This window comes from Trachypithecus francoisi, unplaced genomic scaffold, assembly GCF_009764315.1.
Source record: "Trachypithecus francoisi isolate TF-2019V2 unplaced genomic scaffold, Tfra_2.0 Lachesis_group0, whole genome shotgun sequence".
Classification (NCBI taxonomy): Eukaryota; Metazoa; Chordata; class Mammalia; order Primates; family Cercopithecidae; genus Trachypithecus; species Trachypithecus francoisi.
In genome coordinates, this window is record NW_022681453.1 from 34,664,117 (window position 1) to 34,682,728 (window position 18,612).

The 18,612-nt window shown below is 37.6% G+C and overlaps 1 protein-coding gene across 9 annotated transcripts in view; it reads left to right on the forward strand.

Annotated features, from left to right (window-relative positions):
- The window catches only part of SLC25A26 (solute carrier family 25 member 26), a 165,837-nt gene that overhangs the window by 39,450 nt on the left and 107,775 nt on the right, over nucleotides 1–18,612 (forward strand). For all 9 annotated transcript variants that reach the window (XR_004436947.1, XR_004436948.1, XR_004436949.1 and 6 more), the window contains 2 exons: nucleotides 1,650–1,754; nucleotides 2,949–2,996. Coding sequence is in view for 6 of the 9 variants with exons in the window: in XM_033210384.1 (XP_033066275.1) it covers nucleotides 1,650–1,754; nucleotides 2,949–2,996 (153 nt within the window). In the remaining 3 variants the exon portion in view is untranslated. The remainder of the gene's footprint in view (nucleotides 1–1,649; nucleotides 1,755–2,948; nucleotides 2,997–18,612) is intronic.

Genomic DNA, 18,612 nt, shown 5'->3' on the forward strand with positions numbered 1-18,612 from the left:
CCACTTGTCATGGGGTGCTGGGGCTTATATCTGTTCTGTGTCCAGTCTGCTCTTGCTAAGGCTAATTCCCTTAGCGTAGGGGTTGGCAAGCTGTCACCTGTTTTTGTAAATATCATTTTATTGGAACATAGCCAAACTATTACTTTATATATTAATATGTATAGCTGCTTTTGTGCTAAAACAGCATAGCTGAACAGTTGTGACAGAGACCATGTGGCTTGCAAACTGTAAAATATTTTCTGTTTGGTCTTTTTTTTTTTTTTTTTTGAGACAGAGTCTCGCTCTGTTGCCCAGGCTGGAGCGCAGTGGCGCGATCTTGGCTCACTGCAAGCTCTGCCTCCTGGGTTCACGCCATTCTCCTGCCTCAGCCTCCCGAGTAGCTGGGACTACAGGTGCCCGCCACCACGCCTGGCTAATTTTTTGTATTTTTAGTAGAGACAGGGTTTCACCATGTTAGCCAGGATGGTCTCGATCTCCTGACCTCGTGATCCACCCGCCTTGGCCTCCCAAAGTGCTGGGATTACAGGCTTGAGCCACCACGCCTGGCCCTATTTGGTCTTTTACATTATAATTTGCTGTAGAGCCTTGCTTTAGAACCATTTAATTTTGGACAGACAAAGCCTTATGTAATATCCAAACTGAGTACTGATCTCTGATTAGGAATCAGGAGAATACAGATCAAAAAGGACAAACCTCTTTGAGTTGTGTACTCTATTTGGTGGGACGGTTTTCTTATATCTCTTGCAGGCTAGTCTTGAACTCCTGGGCTCAAGCTACCTTCCTGTCTCAGCCTCCTGAGTGCCATAACTTTGGTGTTCAAGGTTACATATGTGAAATCTAAGTTGCAGAAAAAGTTTTTATCTTTGCAGACTGTTAGGTCCATAGAGGCTTAAATACAGGACTTCCATTAAAATGTTTAAAATATGTTTGCACATCTCCCTCCCTGTACCTTGCCACCCTTTCTCCAGCCTTGCCTTCTTTCCTTTTGTGGGCAGAGTTCCTTTGGGTTTGACTAATTTTTTATTGTTTCTCTTTCTGAAAAGAAGTAAATTACCTTTATATAGGGTAAGGTAAAATCCTGGCAGTGTGGATTTGAGGTGACATATACCCAGCCTCAGCATGTCAGCAAGGGTGATATTAGAATCATATATTGGCCGGTGCTGTGAGGATGACCCACGTCTGCTGGAATGCTGGAGGAGAGTGTACAAGAGTGCTGGGAGTCCCTTTTCAGTTGCTGCATGATCGAGAGTTGTGGGGGCCGGAGTTGGTGAGGGATGGAAGGGTGGGTACCAGCTGATGGTCAGCTTGCCTCTACAGATGTGTGCATTACTTGCAGTAAAGCAGAGGTTCCTCTGGTTCATCTTTCATCACACATGTTTGAAATGTCATGTGCCAGATGCAGTTCTGGGCGTTGGGGATTCGAAATGAGTAAATGTGCTTCTCGCCGTTGGGAGGCTTATAGAAAAATGTTCTTGGAACATCTGGCAGGAGGTGGGAGGATCTATATAGGACAAGCCAGGAAAGGTTTTTTGACATCTTGCAGTAAGCCTACATATTATACCTTTTTACTATAATTTTTGCTTACCAAAAAATTTCAATTTTTATAGCAGTTATTTACTTTTTAGGATATAATTAAATTTGTCTTTTAGGTTGCCTGCCTGATTCGAGTTCCATCTGAAGTGGTTAAGCAGAGGGCACAGGTATCTGCTTCTACAAGAACATTTCAGATTTTCTCTAACATCTTATATGAAGAGGTGAGATGTGTTTTTTAAGCTCTTCTTTTCTTTATTAAGATTTTATAGTAGCTAATATGAGCACTGTGGACTTCATCCTGACAGCCTTAGAGAAAACTTTACAGCTAAATTTAATGTCTAGTTATAGTAATTTTTTGCTAAGATTATCTTTGCCTTTTATTGGTTTTTGAGTATTTTCATTTAAATGTTTTTCAAATTTCTAAGCATAACATTGAGTGTCTCTACAGTATATGTGTCCTGAATTGTAATCTTCCTGCAGTTCTTCTGGACTCAGATGTGAAACAAATTGTAAATATGTAAAATGAAGAAAGATACTATATTAAAACATCACTATAGTATTTTAGGTCCATGGAAGAGATATAGTACTGGACTGATGACAGTAACCAGTGTCAACGTTTATACCAAAATGTAGCTTCCTTTACTGATGCATTTGAAACTGTCAGTCAGAAATTGTTTTTCCTGGCCATGTGACTAGAGAGCATTTAGTTGCTTTCTTTTATAGTTTTTATAGAAGTCTTTTTTTTTTTTTTTTTAATACATGAGAATCACATGGAAGTTTTCAATGAGTGTTGATTTTAGAAAAGTTGTTTGTAATAGTCTGTTACCTAGGTGAGGAGACATTGAATATTAATTGTACAAATGAGATGAAGCTAGTATAGCTTCCTCATTGAACTATGTGGATGGTTAATGCATGTTTGTCTGGAAATATTGACCACTACTTTGGGAGATTATGAATGAATTTCTGATGTTTGAAGCTATAAATATAATTCTGTTTATATACAAAAGGATAATTGGCATTTGTGTGCATTTGCGTTTGGAAATGTATTTAAAGCATCTCAAAATTTTTTTTTCCAAGAGAAGACATGTTATAGCAATTAAGTACTATATAATTAATATTTAGTAGAATAGCAGCAACTAAAACTAAGTAAATATGTAGTCAGTTTTATTGTTAGAGATGTTCCTATTTCAAAGGAAGCTAATCTGAGCTCCCTTAGGAGCTAGTTATAGAGGTGTATAAGTTATATAAGGTATAAGTTATGTACCTTAGGCCAGTTTACAATCATTAACCTCTTATAGAACTGTGGCAATTGTGAATGTTCTAGAACTCAAGAGCAGGTAGATCTGCTGTATGCAGAGCGTCCTTCAGAAATCTCTGCCATTCTTTCTGAGCTCTTGGCTGTTTGTTTGTTTCAGGGTATCCAAGGGTTGTATCGAGGCTATAAAAGCACAGTTTTAAGAGAGGTAAGTCACTTACTTTCCAATATTGAAGTACAAAAGAATGATGTGCTTTGTTCAGTAAATTTACACTACTTAACAGTTAGAAATATATTTGGAGAAACTTGGTTTAAAAAATCAAAAAGGGAAATTATCGTCGCTTTTCTGTTAAGTTTTCTCAGTTTTTACATTTGAAAGAATGAGTAGAGCAGGTTTGCCGGAAGAGCAATTTCAGTGGTCAGAATGGCCCATGATGTAACTGACTTGTTATTCCAGGGTGGCTAAATGTCTCTTACAGTTGACGTATTAAGAAATAACTTCAGGCCATGTGTGGTGGCTCACGCCTGTAACCCCAGCACTTTGGGAGGCCGAGGCAGAAGGATCACCTGAGGTGAGGAGTTCAAAACCAACCTGGCCAACATGGCGAAACCCCGTCTCTACTAAAAATACAAAAATTAGCGAAGTGGCGGGCACCTGTAATCCCAATTACTCAGGAGGCTGAGGCAGGAGAATTGCTTGAACTCGGAAAGCAGAGGTTACAGTGAGCCAAGATCGTGCCACTGGATTCCAGCCTGGGCAACAGGGCAACAAGAGCGAGACTCTGTCTCCCAAAAAAAAAAAAAAAAAAAAAAAAAGAACTACTGAGGGTAAGATATCAAGTTAATTACTGAATTATGAGAAGCTAATGAAAAATTCGTAATGAAATAAGCATTCTAAGACAGGGACCCCAACCCCAGGGCTGTGGACTGGTACTGGTCCGTGGCCTGTTAGGAACTGAGCCACACAGCAGGAGGTGAGCAGCAGGTGAGTGATCATTACCACCTGAGCTCTGCCTCCTGTCAGATCAGCAGCAGCGTTAGATTCTCATAGGAACACGAACCCTATTGTAACTGCGCATGGAAGGGATCTTGGTTGTGTTCTCCTTATGAGAATCTAAGGCATGATGATCAGAGGTGGAACATCTTAGGTGGAACAGTTTCATCCTGAAACCACCCACCCCACCACTGGTCCATGGAAAAATTGTCTTCCACAAAACTTGTTCCTGGTGCCAAAAAGGTTGGGGACTGCTGGTCTAAGAGGTGGGTGTCTCAAAAGTCTGTATCAGGCAGTGAGCCCTTGGCTTCTTGATAACAAAATATGATGAGCTGGGAAGTTCAGTCTGGACTGGAGTCCTGGCACTGCAGGTGATTCACAGAGCAGTGTACCCCAGGGGAAGCCACTTCACCTCTCTTTGCCTTCTAACTCTAAATTTCTGTGATTCAGCACATGGGAAATTTTCTTTTGTTCTGTTTGGTTGAAAGAGCAAAAGTTTATGATCAGTAAGCAGTTTCAGTATATTACTGCAAGAGCATGGTATAGGCCAGGCATGGTGACTCAATCCTGTAATCCCAGCATTTTGTTAGGTGGAGGTGGGTGGGTTGTTTGAGCCCAGGAGTTTAAGACCAGCCTGGGCAACACTGTGAGACCCTGTCTCTATAACAAATACGAAAACTAGCTGGGCATGGTGGTGCCTGTAATCCCAGCTACTTGAGAGGCCAAGGTGGGAGGACTGCTTGAGCCTGGGGGGTCGAGGCTGCAGTGAGCCGTAATTGTGCCACTGCACTCCAGCCTGGGTGACAGACAGACCCTGTCTCCAAAAAGAAAAAAAACAAGTGTGTTATAATCTTTGCTTCACATAGAAGAGACTATCTTGAAGTTCAAAAGTTCGTTTTCAGATAGATGAGATGTAAGAGAAGTCTGGTTTGGGACACAATTTTCTGTTAGAGAAAATAAGTGAGAACCTGCATACGTCTGCTCTGTGTCTGCGTTTTCTATTTGGAGGTTCTGGGATACTGAAACATAATAGTTAAATATTGCTGTATTTGACCGAATAGTGAAATTCATTGAAATCCTTCATTTTATTCTCAGGTAGTTTTTTGTTTTTAACTAGAGATTGCAATCTTCTTTATGACATACCAACACTGTTACATGTGATTTAAAGCTTTGGTTTTCACAGGTTCACAATCTACTTGGTGTAGATCTTTGAAAAACTTCTTTTTAAGGCAAACTTAATGTTTCAAAATTAGTTAATTCTGTGGAGATGACTTGTGCCTTTGAGGAATAGCACCCACACTGTGTATTCACTCTGTACTCAGTTTCTTTCTAAACGTGTTACTTACTCAGATTTCACCTGGGTGCAGGAAAAAGAGAGGCAATAAGCCTTTTTTATGTTTCTGAGAGATGCTGAATAAATGAATATATTTACATGCTGGAGAATACTGGTTTTGCATACAAACAGATAAATACATGGTTGCAGCTGTGCTCTGTTCTTTAAAAAATTTGTTTTGACATATGTCATGCTAGAAATTAATTTCTAGCCTGCAATCCTTGAAAGTAGTGTGACCTTACTGGGATGACTTTGTTTACTCAAAATGACAGCGTTTTGTTGGAAATTTAATTGAGGTCTTCTGCATTATGCGTATTTATAAAAGATCTTTCAGACTTGATTTTAGTTGAGGTGTTGCTTTTGTACAGATTCTCTGATAGAATGAGAGAATTATTGCTGAATGAAACATAGCTGCTTCTCAAAATGAGAAAAATAAGAAGTGATAACATCTGCTTTAAGCAGAATTCTTTTGCATTATAGTTTAGATTCTTACTATATTCTGGCACCAATATAAAATCTTTTTGCCAAGAGCGTGTTTGTTGTTTCAATAAGAAAATACATAAAAACCGTAGTGAGAATCACCTGGAAACATATACGTTTATTCTGTATGCAATTTTTTCTTTAAACTAGTTTTATCTCCCTAGCAGTTGCCCATTAGAATGAGATTGAAGTTTGAGTCCATGCATTTATAAGATAGATTCTGTGTTTAGATTGTGTGAATGGTGTCACACTTTTTTTTCCCCTGCATTTGATGTTTGTGGAGATTGCATGCTTATCACTTACATTCTCTGAAATTATTTTAGTTACTGTGAATTTTAGATGGAGTCTAAGCAAGGTCAGCAGATTACACTGTTTACCTCATCCTTTCAGTGTTCATTTTTCTCATGATCTTTGCCAAATTAAATGTGCTCAAGCATGCTGGTGCAGTGTTATTACTGCAGTAAGATGAAAGTGGGGAGCAAAATCATAGCTGCTTTCATAACCGGGATGATTTCAGATGCACTTGGCCTGAAAATTTTATGGAGAGCAGCCTCATACTCTTGGACGTAAATTAGAAGGACTTTTTATAGAGGAAGAAAACAGAGTAAAGCAAATTGTTTCAAAAGAAGTGGGAATAAGTTAAACTTAGCAGATGTCTTTTGTCCACAAATTTCACTCAGCAGTCCTTTTTGGAGTGCCTACTGGGTCTTGGGACACTACAAGGAGCACTTCTGCCCTGAAGGATTCACTTTCTGGCAGGGAAACAAAGAGGGAAGTAGACACTTTACAGTGCAGTGTCATAAGCACTGTAATGATAAGTATATACAAGATGCAGCTGGGGTTACAGAAGGAACAATGCTTGAGTGGTGCTCAATTAGCATAAAATGACTCTTAATTGTTGAAGGAGTGGCAGTTAGAAGTAGTTAAGGATATAGGCAGAACAGCAAGAGCAGAACCACAAGGGTGTGAGAGTACATGTGTGTAGCTTGCTTATTGAAGCAGAATTGGGGTTTTCATAACCGTAGAGAGTGCAAGCCAAGTGAGGGCCTTCAAGAGAGCGTGAAGTGGGGTATTTGTCTGGGGGAGAAGTTGAACCTCTTGCTCTCAGCTGTTTGCCAGGGACTGGAGTGGAGAATTTGGGAAATGCCCTTAAAAGAGCCCGACATGTGTCCACTGGAGTCTGGAGGATAAATTGCTGGTGTCTGACTCCTGTCTGCAGAAACCTGAAGGTTAGAAGCTGGTTGGAGCTGTCCCAATGGCAAGATGTAGCCATTTTAATAACAAATAACTCCTGGCTTCCTTTTGGTAGATGCTCCTAAAGAGATTTGAGATAGGTGAGGGTTATTCTCCTCACCCTAGTTTTGCTGCAAGCAGTCAAGCACGCCAAACAAGTAATTCAATCTGTTCAGTAAGTTCATTGAAGCCCCCAGTCTTTAGGTGCAAAAATCATCACTCTTACTAGTTTACTCAAAAGTGGATATAGCAGCTTTTCAGACTTGTTTTCCCTTAATATCCATGCTAAGCAGCAGGGATTCCCCTAAATCCAGTGGCTGGAAACGGGAACCTTCAGGAATCAAGCTTCAAGGACCGTCCTCCAAAGTCTCCTTCCCGGTTCTGCTATCTGCCTACTCAGTGCCTTTCCCCCAAACACTCATGTTATATAAGTCTCCTTATTGTTTTTCCAGAGCCACTCTATCCTAGATCTTCTGTATTTTTTGTTGCTGCTTTCTAACCTGCTTTATTTTGGAGGTGATTTATATCACTTCACAAAGAGCACTGTCTTTTATAATGTTTGCATAGTAGTCCATTGTATAAACAAACCATAGTTTATTTAACATTTCCCTATTGGTGGACATTACAGACATGCTGCAGTGAGTGATACGGTTCCTGTGTCATGTTATATACATGGTTGAACGTTTGCAGGTTACATACCAAAAGTAGAATTACTTCATGAAAGGTATGGGCATTTGTAATTTTGGTAGATAATGCCAAATTGCCCTTTAGGGAAGTACCAATTGACACTTGCCAGCAACGTAGGAGCTGTTTTCCCCTGCCTCACCTATGGACTTGCAGTCTTAAAGATAAAAAAAAAGATGTCATTGTAGTTCTAATTTTAATTACAAGTAAGAGTGGACATAGTAACATATATCGGAGAACAGTTTTATTTACTTTCCTGTGAACTGATGATTTGAAACTTCCCCAAATTCTTATGAGAATTAATTGAGGGGATCCAGGAGAAGTGCTTTCTACAGTGCCTGTCACATAGTATGTGCTCAGGAAATGTTAACTAGGATGATTAGTACTCTGGTAACTGAAAGAGCATTAACAGTGAAGGACACCTGATATGGTTTGGCTCTGTGTCCCCACCTATATCTCATCTTGAATTGTAATCCCCACGTGGCAGGGGAGGGACCTGATGGGAGGTGGTTGGATGGGTGGTTTCCCTCATACTCTTTTCATGATAGTGAGAGAGTTCTCACAAGAGCTGATGGTTTTAAAAGTGTTTGGCAGTTCCCCCTTTGTGCTCTCTCTCTCCTGCTGCCGTGTAAGACGTGCCTTGCTTCCCCTTTGCCTTCTGCCGTGATTGTAAGTTGCCTGAGGCTCCTCAGCCATGCAAACTGTGAGACAAACCTCTTTCCTTTATAAATTACTCAGTCTCAGGTAGTATCTTTATAGCATTATGAGAATGGACTGATAAAACACCTAAGTGTGGAATGCAGCTCTGTCCCTTACCAGCCATCTGCTCCTGACAAGTTTACTAATCTGAGTCCAGGTTTGCCCATTTGTGCTAGGAACTTTGCATAGACTGTTCTCATTGATACCTTTATACCTTTACAGCAGTTCTAGAAGGCGGCTGTGATAGCAGTATAGCCTGCTAGGAGATTCAGAAATTAAACCTGCCTTTAGGTTGTTAGGTTCTTCAACAGGGATGCAACCTTGATCTATCTGCATTCAGACGTGTTGATGACTAACAATTGCTGTGTTTGAATGAGAGGCCAGACAATTGTTACTGTTGTAAAGCTTTTCAGCTATAATGAGAGTGTTCTATCCAAATGTCTTATCGAGAGGCATCTCTATAATTGTAACAAATTGCAACCTGCAGTTGATTTTATATTCACTGGCTACTTCTGTAGGAAAAACAGCATATTGGTATAATAAAGTAAAGTTATCCTAATTGATAATTGAGCTGATCAAGATTCCTAGTGGAAGTGTGTTGGGAAAATTCCATGATGGTTCATTTTTGGCTTATTCTTACGGAGATTGCACCACTTGGATGTTTTCCACTGAAAAATGTTACCAGCCATCGCCAGAACTTCTGTTGCATCTTTACTGTCCTTAAGGCTCTATATACTATTTCCTGCTTATCATGATTGTAAAAGAGGAAAAAAAATAGTCCTATCTCATAAGGGAGAATTTTCCCCCTCCTTGTATCAGTGCTGTGTGTCTGTCTCTGTGTATGTTTGTGTGAAATTGTTTTCTTTGATTTACCTCGTTCTCTTTCAGTTTGTCCTTAAAATTGGGTTGTGGCTTATCTTTCCAGATAGCATATTAGTCCTCTTGAAAACAGCCACTGGGTGTTTACCTCCTTGTAGGATACACAGACTCGAGGATAATACCTTCTACACAGTGAGCACTCAGTGAATACTTGTTGTTCTTCACTGCTTTAAGTTTGACTCATTTTTGTTCAGAAGCTGCCTGACATCATGATCATTTCAGAAAGGTGAGGGAGCTCTAAGAGGGCTTGGAGTTATGTAGAGTAGTGAATCAGGCTTTTGATATGCTACATTACTATGATCTTTGCATGAGACGGGTGATGAAATACCAAAGGGTATATACTTTTCTAAGATTCCAGTCTTCTTAAACCTTGAAAAAGTAGTTTTTATAAGTCTGATTTTTATTGGAAAAGCAGTAAGTGCTATAATTATTCATTTATTTTCTTCATCTTAGCACTTCTACTGAAAAGGAAAAAAAGTGTTTCAAAATCTTTCCAAACTTCTAATGTGAAATTGTTTTTCAGTTAAAATCCAATGCAAACATATTGAACCCTATGTTAATCCTACATAATTCATTTTATTAACTATGACCAAATAGAACATCTGTTAAAATTCCATAATGCTAGCTTCATGGGAAAAGAAAAAAGTCCCTGTTTGCTCTTGGAATTTGTCCATTGTTTTATTATTCAGGCTTTCAGTAAATGTGTAATGAGACATTCTTTTTGATGGAAATATTAAACAAATGAAAATGAAATTTCCTCTTTTATCATAGAGGTTTATAAAATGAGTCACTTAATTGCATTTACATTATTGTAACTTTACTGGAGAGATGTTCTATGAAGAATGAGTGCTGGTTCATTTGATTCATTCTTTAATTCAAGAACCTAAAATCATTACTCCTCAAACCTGGGCTTTAGCCTCTAGTGTTTCATCATCTCTTAAATAAGCAAACATTTTTAGGAAGAACAATTGAGTAAAATTATTTTAATGTGGAAGTATTACTCTAGCCATTCAGTGCATAGTTTCTCATGTTTCGTTTACATGAAACCAGCTGCTATTTACTTTTTTCATTCCTTGGACAAATTTCATTTACGCTGTGAAGTGACTTGAAAATGCTGCATATTTCCATTGTTGCATGTTGGCCATGTTGTCCTAAAGGGGCATCAGTTCCTGTGTATATGGTGTGTGGAATGTAAATGCAATAATATGATGCTTCACTGTAAACACATTGGAAGCTATTGGATACAGGTGGAAATTATCTCTTAATTCTTTATTTAAACGTTGTGATCATAAACCATAGTGTTGAGAAGTAGCTCTTTGTTGTTGTTCCTTTGTGGTTTTCATCCCATGTGAAATGTCCTCTTTCTTCATCTTCGTGAGTCCATTTGGATTGCATTTAGGCTGCAAATAACAGAAAATTTGACTACAGTAGTTTCACTAAAGAAGTTTTCTGTTTTTCCCTTTTCTCACAAATCTGAAGATAATCATTCTAAGGCTGGTGTACTGGTTAGATGAGGGCAAGGAGAATCCAGTCTTTTTCATTTTGCCTGACTAACTTTAATGCTCTGGCTAATTGACTCATGGTCACAAAATGTCTGCTCTACTTTCAGGCATCATAGTTCCATTCCAGACATGAAGAAGGGGAAGGGCATGAGGCAGTACTAACTTTATCTGTCATTTTGTTTATCTCGAAAACAAAAACTTTCCTGGGACAGACGGTATATCGGCCTTTCTGAGTTGTGTGGGGATTGGGAAGTTGAGTATGAGCTTTTCAGTGTAGTAGATGAAGTGAGGCAAAGGGTGGACTGGGGGCAGTGTGACTACCGTTACTGAGTCACCCCACAGGATCGGCCATATTCTGTCCCTTCAAACCCTTCCAGCTAAAGTTTCATCTCTTCAGAGAGAAGACCATTTCATACGTCTCTAGCTTCAGCCCACATGTGGGCATCCGGGAGTACTTGTTTTTGGTCATTCTCCTCTGTAAATGGAAATGTCTGTTCATTTTCTTTTTCTGCTGCCTTTGTTCTTTTGGGCACCAGTGTAGAAACTCATCTTTAAAAATCATTTGGTGGTCTCACTGAAATTATTTTGAAGACATGAATTTACTTCTGAGTTATTTGCTTTTATATATAGTTTTGATTTTAAAGTTAAAATCTCAGAATACCTCTTATATTGATATATTCATATGTAAACACCTCAAAAATGTGTGTCATTTTAGATGGAAATAAAATGTTTACATTTACCAAGTACTTAGAATATTCCAGTCACTGTGCTAAAGTTCTTTACATACGTTATTTCACATAATCCTCACAGTCGCCCAAAACACGATCCCTACTTGACAGAAACTAAAGCTTGGTAAGTTTGTGGTTGACCCAGGGTCTCATACTGGTAAGGGAGAGATCAGAGGACTCCAGAATCCATGAACTTAACTTTTATGGTGAGCTCTGTATTGTACATTTTATTAACAGATATATTTTTCTGGGGAGGAAAATACATATTTAAAATGAATAATCCATATTTATATCTGTCTGTAGTCTTTAAGCCTTTAGATAGGCGTTAGTTCCAGGAATTCAGGGAAACTGGAAGTCTACATGGTATTAAAAATAAATAAATTAGAGGAAATAAGCAAGTGTAAGGAATCTGTGTTGATGGAAGTGTTCATGAAGAACTGTGGCTTGTAAGTGCGTATTATCACATGTTTGCATGATTTTCCCTTATCTAGGTGTTAGTTCACGTGCCTCTTCTCTGAGGGACCTCCTGTGATCACTCCAGCTAAAATAGATCACTCACCTGTTACCTGATCACTCACCTGTTACCTTTACATGCACCGATGTTTGAAATTACCTTCATTTCTTGTTCAAAAATTAATTACTGCTGTCTTCCCTCCACTAGAATCTATGCTTCAGGAGGGCAGATGCCTCCCGCTTTGTTTCCTACTCTTAATCTAACACGTAGAAGAGTGTCTGGCACATAGCACACTCAGAAAATATTTAACAAACCGATGACTTAATCATACTTGCTTCTCAAAAGCAGACCAGTTTTACGTACTTAGGTATTTAAGATCTCCAGATACATTTAGCAAGAATTGTGGAGTTCTCACTTAATTCCTATACAAGCTAATGGTTTTCTACCAGATAAACTCTCTGTACTTCCATTGAGATTAATTTTCTTTTCTTATCGTATTTACTGCTGTCCACAAATAGCTCTTATTTTAATTTTGTCATTTCTAGTTATAGTTACTCCTGTAACTGTTTCATATATTCAAAACAGGTTTTGAAATGATACATGAAAATAATAAAACAACTTATGAAGAAGATCCTTCATCAGGTGTGTGCAAATTGTCTCCGGTGAATACCGTGTGGGTCAGCAATTACCCTTGATGTTCTCATTACTGTATACTGTCTTATTGTCTGAAGAAACACCATCTTATATGGAGTATTAAGAAACTATATATGTAAGAAGACTAAAAGTGAAGATCAAATCTAGTTTTTTAGATTGTGTAATTCAAAAATAGTGATTGGAATCATTCAAAGGAAATTAAAATGTTTATCTGTGGGTTCGACTGCTTGTCTGCAGATTACTTCGGGATCACATAATGAAAATAGTTACAATTTGAATACTAATTGTGATCGTTTACTTTACATATATTTTCCTAATCCTTAAACTGTAAGACATTAGCCTATTTGTACAGATCATAAGGGGAGGCTTAGAAAAATTAAGTAATACAACTAGGAGGTGGCAGGACTGGAATTGGAGGTCAAGTCTGCATAATTCCAAAGCCTGTGATTCTCGTTACACTTTGCCTCCTGTTTGTGTCTTACAGATAAATTCACTGATAGAATTTTTCAATAAATCCTAAGAAAATAACGTGATGGGAGATCTGCAAGACATGAACCAAATCTTGACCTGAGTGAGAAGTGGAGCACAATTTCTGAGTGTTAGAGGATTCTAAAGGATAGAAATGGAACCGTTTGTATGGGCAGAACACACAATGAGAGGCTTCTAAATTAGCCATTAATATTGATTTCCGCATCCTTTTTCATCTGGCCTTTATGAAGGGTGCTTAAAAATGTTTGGTTGTAGTCTTCTGTCCTTTTTTGTTCCCTGAGCTGCATGATATGTTCTGAGAAACAGTAGAGTAGGTGGAAAAACGTTGATAATCTTTGGACTTGAAGTGGTTTTGGTACATAGCCAAGTAACTAGCAGATAATTTATTGACTAGTAGAGAAGCAGAAATTTTTGTAAGAAGAGGATTTTTTCCCCCTTTTTGAATATACTCTGCTTTTCGTTATTGAACTTCTCAGTGCAAAACTCACATTACAGAAGACCACACTAGAGGGCGCACAATGCCTGTGTTTTAAATGTTGGTGGCAAAAACCTCAGCATGAACTTGGGAGTTGCTTCCTGGCACTGTTTGGGGGGAAAAAAAAAAAGGTTCAAATTAGAAAATGAAAATTTAAGCATAATAGTGTTTTCTGATCAAGATACCTGAATGGATAAATTTGTGTTATCTTTTGATACATGTGTGCATGGAGTTGTATTTATTTGGGTTCTAATTTTTTAAAACTTTTACCATGGAAAAATTTAAAGACACACAGAAAAGATTAGTAAAATGAATCCCTGTAGTCTCATCAATTACCAGCTCTTGAGCAATATTGTTCCATCTGTACCAAAGCCTACTTGCCACACGTCTGTATGATATTGAAGCAAATACCAGACATTGTGATTTCATCCAGAAATACGTCACTATGCATCTCTAAAAGATAGCTGTAAATATAATGTATACAAATGAATGTCATAACAGAAAGACAAATATTGTATTATATGTGTAAACTAAGAAAGTCAAATTCATAGAAGCAGAGAGTAGAACCGTGGTTCCCTGGGGTTAGCGAGTGGGTAAATGGGGAGATGTTGGTCAAAGGGTACAAATTCTCAGTTATAGGATCAACAGATTCTGGGTATTTAAGGTACAGTGTGAAAAGTGATGGATGTGTTAATTAATTGGATTGTAATCATTACACAATGTGTATTAAATGATCACATCGCTCACTTTAATATATATAATCTTTATTTGTCAATTATTTTAAAAAACGAGTATCATAGTTTAGAAGTATTTCCCCAAAGCTATTTATCACTTACAAAGGGGAAAATAGTAATTTTACATTTGAAAAGACTGGCAGTTGCTATTTTATCCAAGTGATGAAGATTAACATCACCAATAATAAGATTATATTAACATCATACATCCCTAATATAATGCACCAAGGACACAATGTAACTCCTTTGATCTTCTTGCCAAAGATGCATAATCTCAGTGTGTTCATGAGAAAACATCAAACCCAAATTGAGAGACATTGTACAGAATTGTCAAAGTCATGATAAAGAAAGATGAAAGAACTGTCACAAATAAAGAGGAGACTAAGCAGACAAAACAAGTAAGTGCAGTGTAGAATCCTGGATTTGATCCTGGAACAGATAAGATTTTGGGAAAAACTAGTAACATTCAAAATCTGTAATTTAGCTGTTAGCGTTGCAGCAAAATTGGTAGCTGGTTTTGATAAGGGTACTCTGGTTAAGTTATTAACATTAGAGAAGTCAGTGTATATGTGAACTCTGCTATTTATGCAACTTTTATGAAAGTTTGTTTTAAAAAAACAAACTAAAATGCTAGATTTGGACATTGTATGAAATACATAATTTTAAAGTCATCTTCTAAAATAATGACAAGTTAAATTTAAATTTTAATTTCTTTTATTGTGAACTTGTATCAAAATAATATATGCAATTAGTAACAACCCCAATAATGTAGAAAGACTTAGGATGAAAAACAACAGTCTCCTGCCCATCCCTCTCCATTCTGGTTCCACTCTCTAGAGGTAGCCTTTTTTTTTTTTTTTAAATTTTAACTTTTATTTTTAGTTCCTATTTCATCGGTACTTTCAGATAATATATTTAAACGTCTGTTTTAAAATTTGTCAATAAATAAAATCTGTTGAGTCTTTGGGATGGAAGATGTGATTAAGCTCACATTATTTTCCTCCCCAACCCCGTTTCATTCTAGCATTCCAGTTACAAATTTCTTTCCTCTGGTCATTTTAGAAACTTTAAGTCATATATTTGTTTATTTCTTACCCTACAAACTGGCAGCATCTTACAATTTTCTCTTGACATGATGAGACTGTTGCTTTCTTTTTGCTGCCTTGTCCTCCTTAACCTGCAAATTTCACTTTCTGGAAAGACTTCTCTCAGCTATACTTTCATTGTACATTGTCAAGAGGGTTGACAATTTCATCCTGTCTTTTACCCTCAATCACTTCTTTCATAGTTTTTCTGTATTGATTCCAAAAGTAGAGTACTGGTGAACTAGTGTTTGTATTATTGAGAAGACTTCATGAATGATCAGACCACGTAGTGTGCTAAGGCTGTATTTTTGTGTGTGTGGGGGGGACTTACCCCTTGAGAGATGGTATCAGCGTCAGAATCAAATAGACCTTCTTTTCTTGCACTCTATCAGTTGCTAAAATTTAATTTACAACATTTGGGGCTTGAGCTTATCTTTTTTCCTTGGAGTTTCTAATTGCCTTTTCTATGTGAAAAAGGCATTATTTGCATTATTTTTGAATATAATAACTTTGAAAACATACTGTCTTTTGTCCTGAGTCCCCTTTCCCCCTGGGAATCTTGGAATCCTTCATTCTCCTGTTCTAATCCTGTGTGATAATTCACTGTGTCTGGGCTTCTATTCGTGGCCTTCATGGGTCAGATTTGCTGTTTCCTGAAGGCCGCAGAGCATAGTGGTTCAGTCTAGGGCTTTGTGGTCAGGCAGTCTAGGTTTTGCCGACAGCTCTGCCTCTGTTAAGGTTACACCTGGTGCTATAATGTCCTCATCGAATGAAAATGCTTTAAGATATGATAAATATAAGAATATAGTTCATTTGTTTGAAGGCTTTTATTTGATCCTGATTTTTTGGGGGGAGGTCAAGTAATTATCTTTCTCTAGTGTCTATTATTTTACAAATCTCTCATTAAAGACAGCCAATGATAACCATTCTAATGATTCTTTAGCCTCAAATGGGTTTCATTGATTTTTAATAGTAGGAAGGAATTATGTTAATGTTATGATTCTTAGAAAAGCATTTTGATCTTATTAATTTAGTGTGTATCCTAATTATGTTTTAGAAATAAGTGGTTAAATTGATCTGTGGGAGTCTTACAAATGGATTACCAAGTTTCTGATAAAGCTTACCTATGTCTTGATCCACATATTTTAAGTCTTTCCTATTATCAGTGAATTTTTCCATACTTCTGTTTTAGAGAATGGAATGATGACTAAGTTAAAAATCACTTCGGGCCGGGCGCGGTGGCTCAAGCCTGTAATCCCAGCACTTTGGGAGGCCGAGGCGGGCGGATCACAAGGTCAGGAGATCGAGACCATCCTGGCTAACACGGTGAAACCCCGTCTCTACTAAAATATACAAAAAAACTAGCAGGGCGAGGTGGCAGGCGCCTGTAGTCCCAGCTACTCGGAAGGCTGAGGCAGGAGAATGGCGTGAACCCGGGAGGGGAGGCGGAGCTTGCAGTGAGCTGAGATCTGGCCACTGCACTCCAGCTTGGGCGACAGAGTGAGACTCCGTCTCAAAAAAAAAAAAAAAAAAAAAAATCACTTCGGGACAAAATTTATTATCCTTTTTAGGGTAAACGACAAACGTCATTTGCCTGGTAGAAGATACCAGTAGTATATGTGTTCAGTCATCTATGCTGTGTTTCATGTTGACTAACAAAGATCTTGTGATAATTAGACTCTCGGCTGATTTATCTTTTGGTTCACACAATTGTTTGCCAAGGTTTTCTCATCCTTATAGACATTTAATATGAGTTTGAAAAAGTAGTGAGAACAGTCTTAATCTCAATCTTAATCTTAATCTCAATCATTACGTTTTGATGGAGTGAAAACACCAAAGGTCTGGTATACAGTTGCCTCTTGGTAACTGGTAAGTTCTTACCACATTATTTTGCTGTATTTGAAGGAGAAAGTACATTGAATTTATGCAGCATCTGCCATATGCCAGGCTAGGTACTTTTCATATTTTTTTTTCATTTAATCTTCACAATAATTCTCAATCATTATTGCCAACTGAGTAATTGGAAAGTACGTACTTCTTTAATACCTTGTCATGATTCCCACTCAATCTCTAATGTTCATCTACCTTGTAAACCATTTTATATGCTAACAGACGTTTCTCTGTTTAATACCAGTGAGAAAACTGAACCTTGGTGGTGTAACTTGATCTACGTAAAGCAAGAAACACTGTTAGTGGAAGGCAGAGTTGGGCTCTGAATTCTTTGAACTCTTAAAGCTCTTCTCGTAACAATGTATGTATTTCCTTTCTACTGTTTGAGGTATGAGTGAGGAAGTTTGAAATGAATAGTAACACCACCTTTTTCTTTTTTCCTGCCTCTCCAGCTTTTTATTTTGAAAAATTACGATTTACAGAAAAGGTAAAACGTGTATTTTTTCCCCAAGATTCACCAATTAACATTTTGCTTTGCTCTGCCCCTTTTTCTTCCTCTTTTTTTCTGAAATATTTTAAGTAAGTAGCTGACAATCTGATACTTATTCAGTATTTCAGCATGTCTCCTAAGAATGGAGTTATAACTTCTCATAACTACAATGCCATTATCACACCCAAGAAATTTAATATTAACTAACTAATATTATCTAATATGTGGTCAATTTCCCTGTTGTCCCAGTGATAAAAGCCTTATAACTTCTTTCTCTCCTCAGGATACCGTAAAGGATCATACATTGCATTTGGTTGTCAGGGTCCCCAACCTTTTTTATTTCCTCCATGTCATTGACTTTTGTGGAGTCCAAGATATTTGTCCTGTAAACGGTTCCATGATCTGGATTATCTGAGCTCCCTATTATTAGACTCAGGGTAATTGTTTTTTGTTTTGTTTTGTTTTTGTTTTTGTTTTTACGTGGATAAGTATTTTGGGGTGTTTCTCATTGAATTATACCAGGAGGCACAAAAAGTCTTATATTTGGTGAGTTTAATCATTTGATTACATTGTTTTCCAGTTTTTTATACACTAAAGGTTCAATTATCCTTTGATGTTAAGAAGCAATCTATGGGGTAATATTTTGAGGACACATGATCATCCTGTTCCCCAATAATCTTTCACCTAATGTTTTTAACATCTGTGGATACTTCTTGTCTTAAGCATTTATTACATTGGTGGTTGCAAAATAATGATTTTCCTAATACTGTCATTTTTCTGTGAATTTGTTAGCTGGCATTCTTCTGTAGGGAAGAGTTTCCTCCCTTGCGCTCCAGATCCTTTTAAAAAAACCCGCATGGACTCATGGATTTTAAAACATAGCCTAATTGAGATACAATTCATGTACCAGACAGTTTACTCATTTAAAGTGACAGTTCAAGGGATTTTAGTGTATTCATAAGTATGTGCCATCACCACCATAGTCATGGATTCTTTTTTGTTTGGGAATTATAGTCTATTA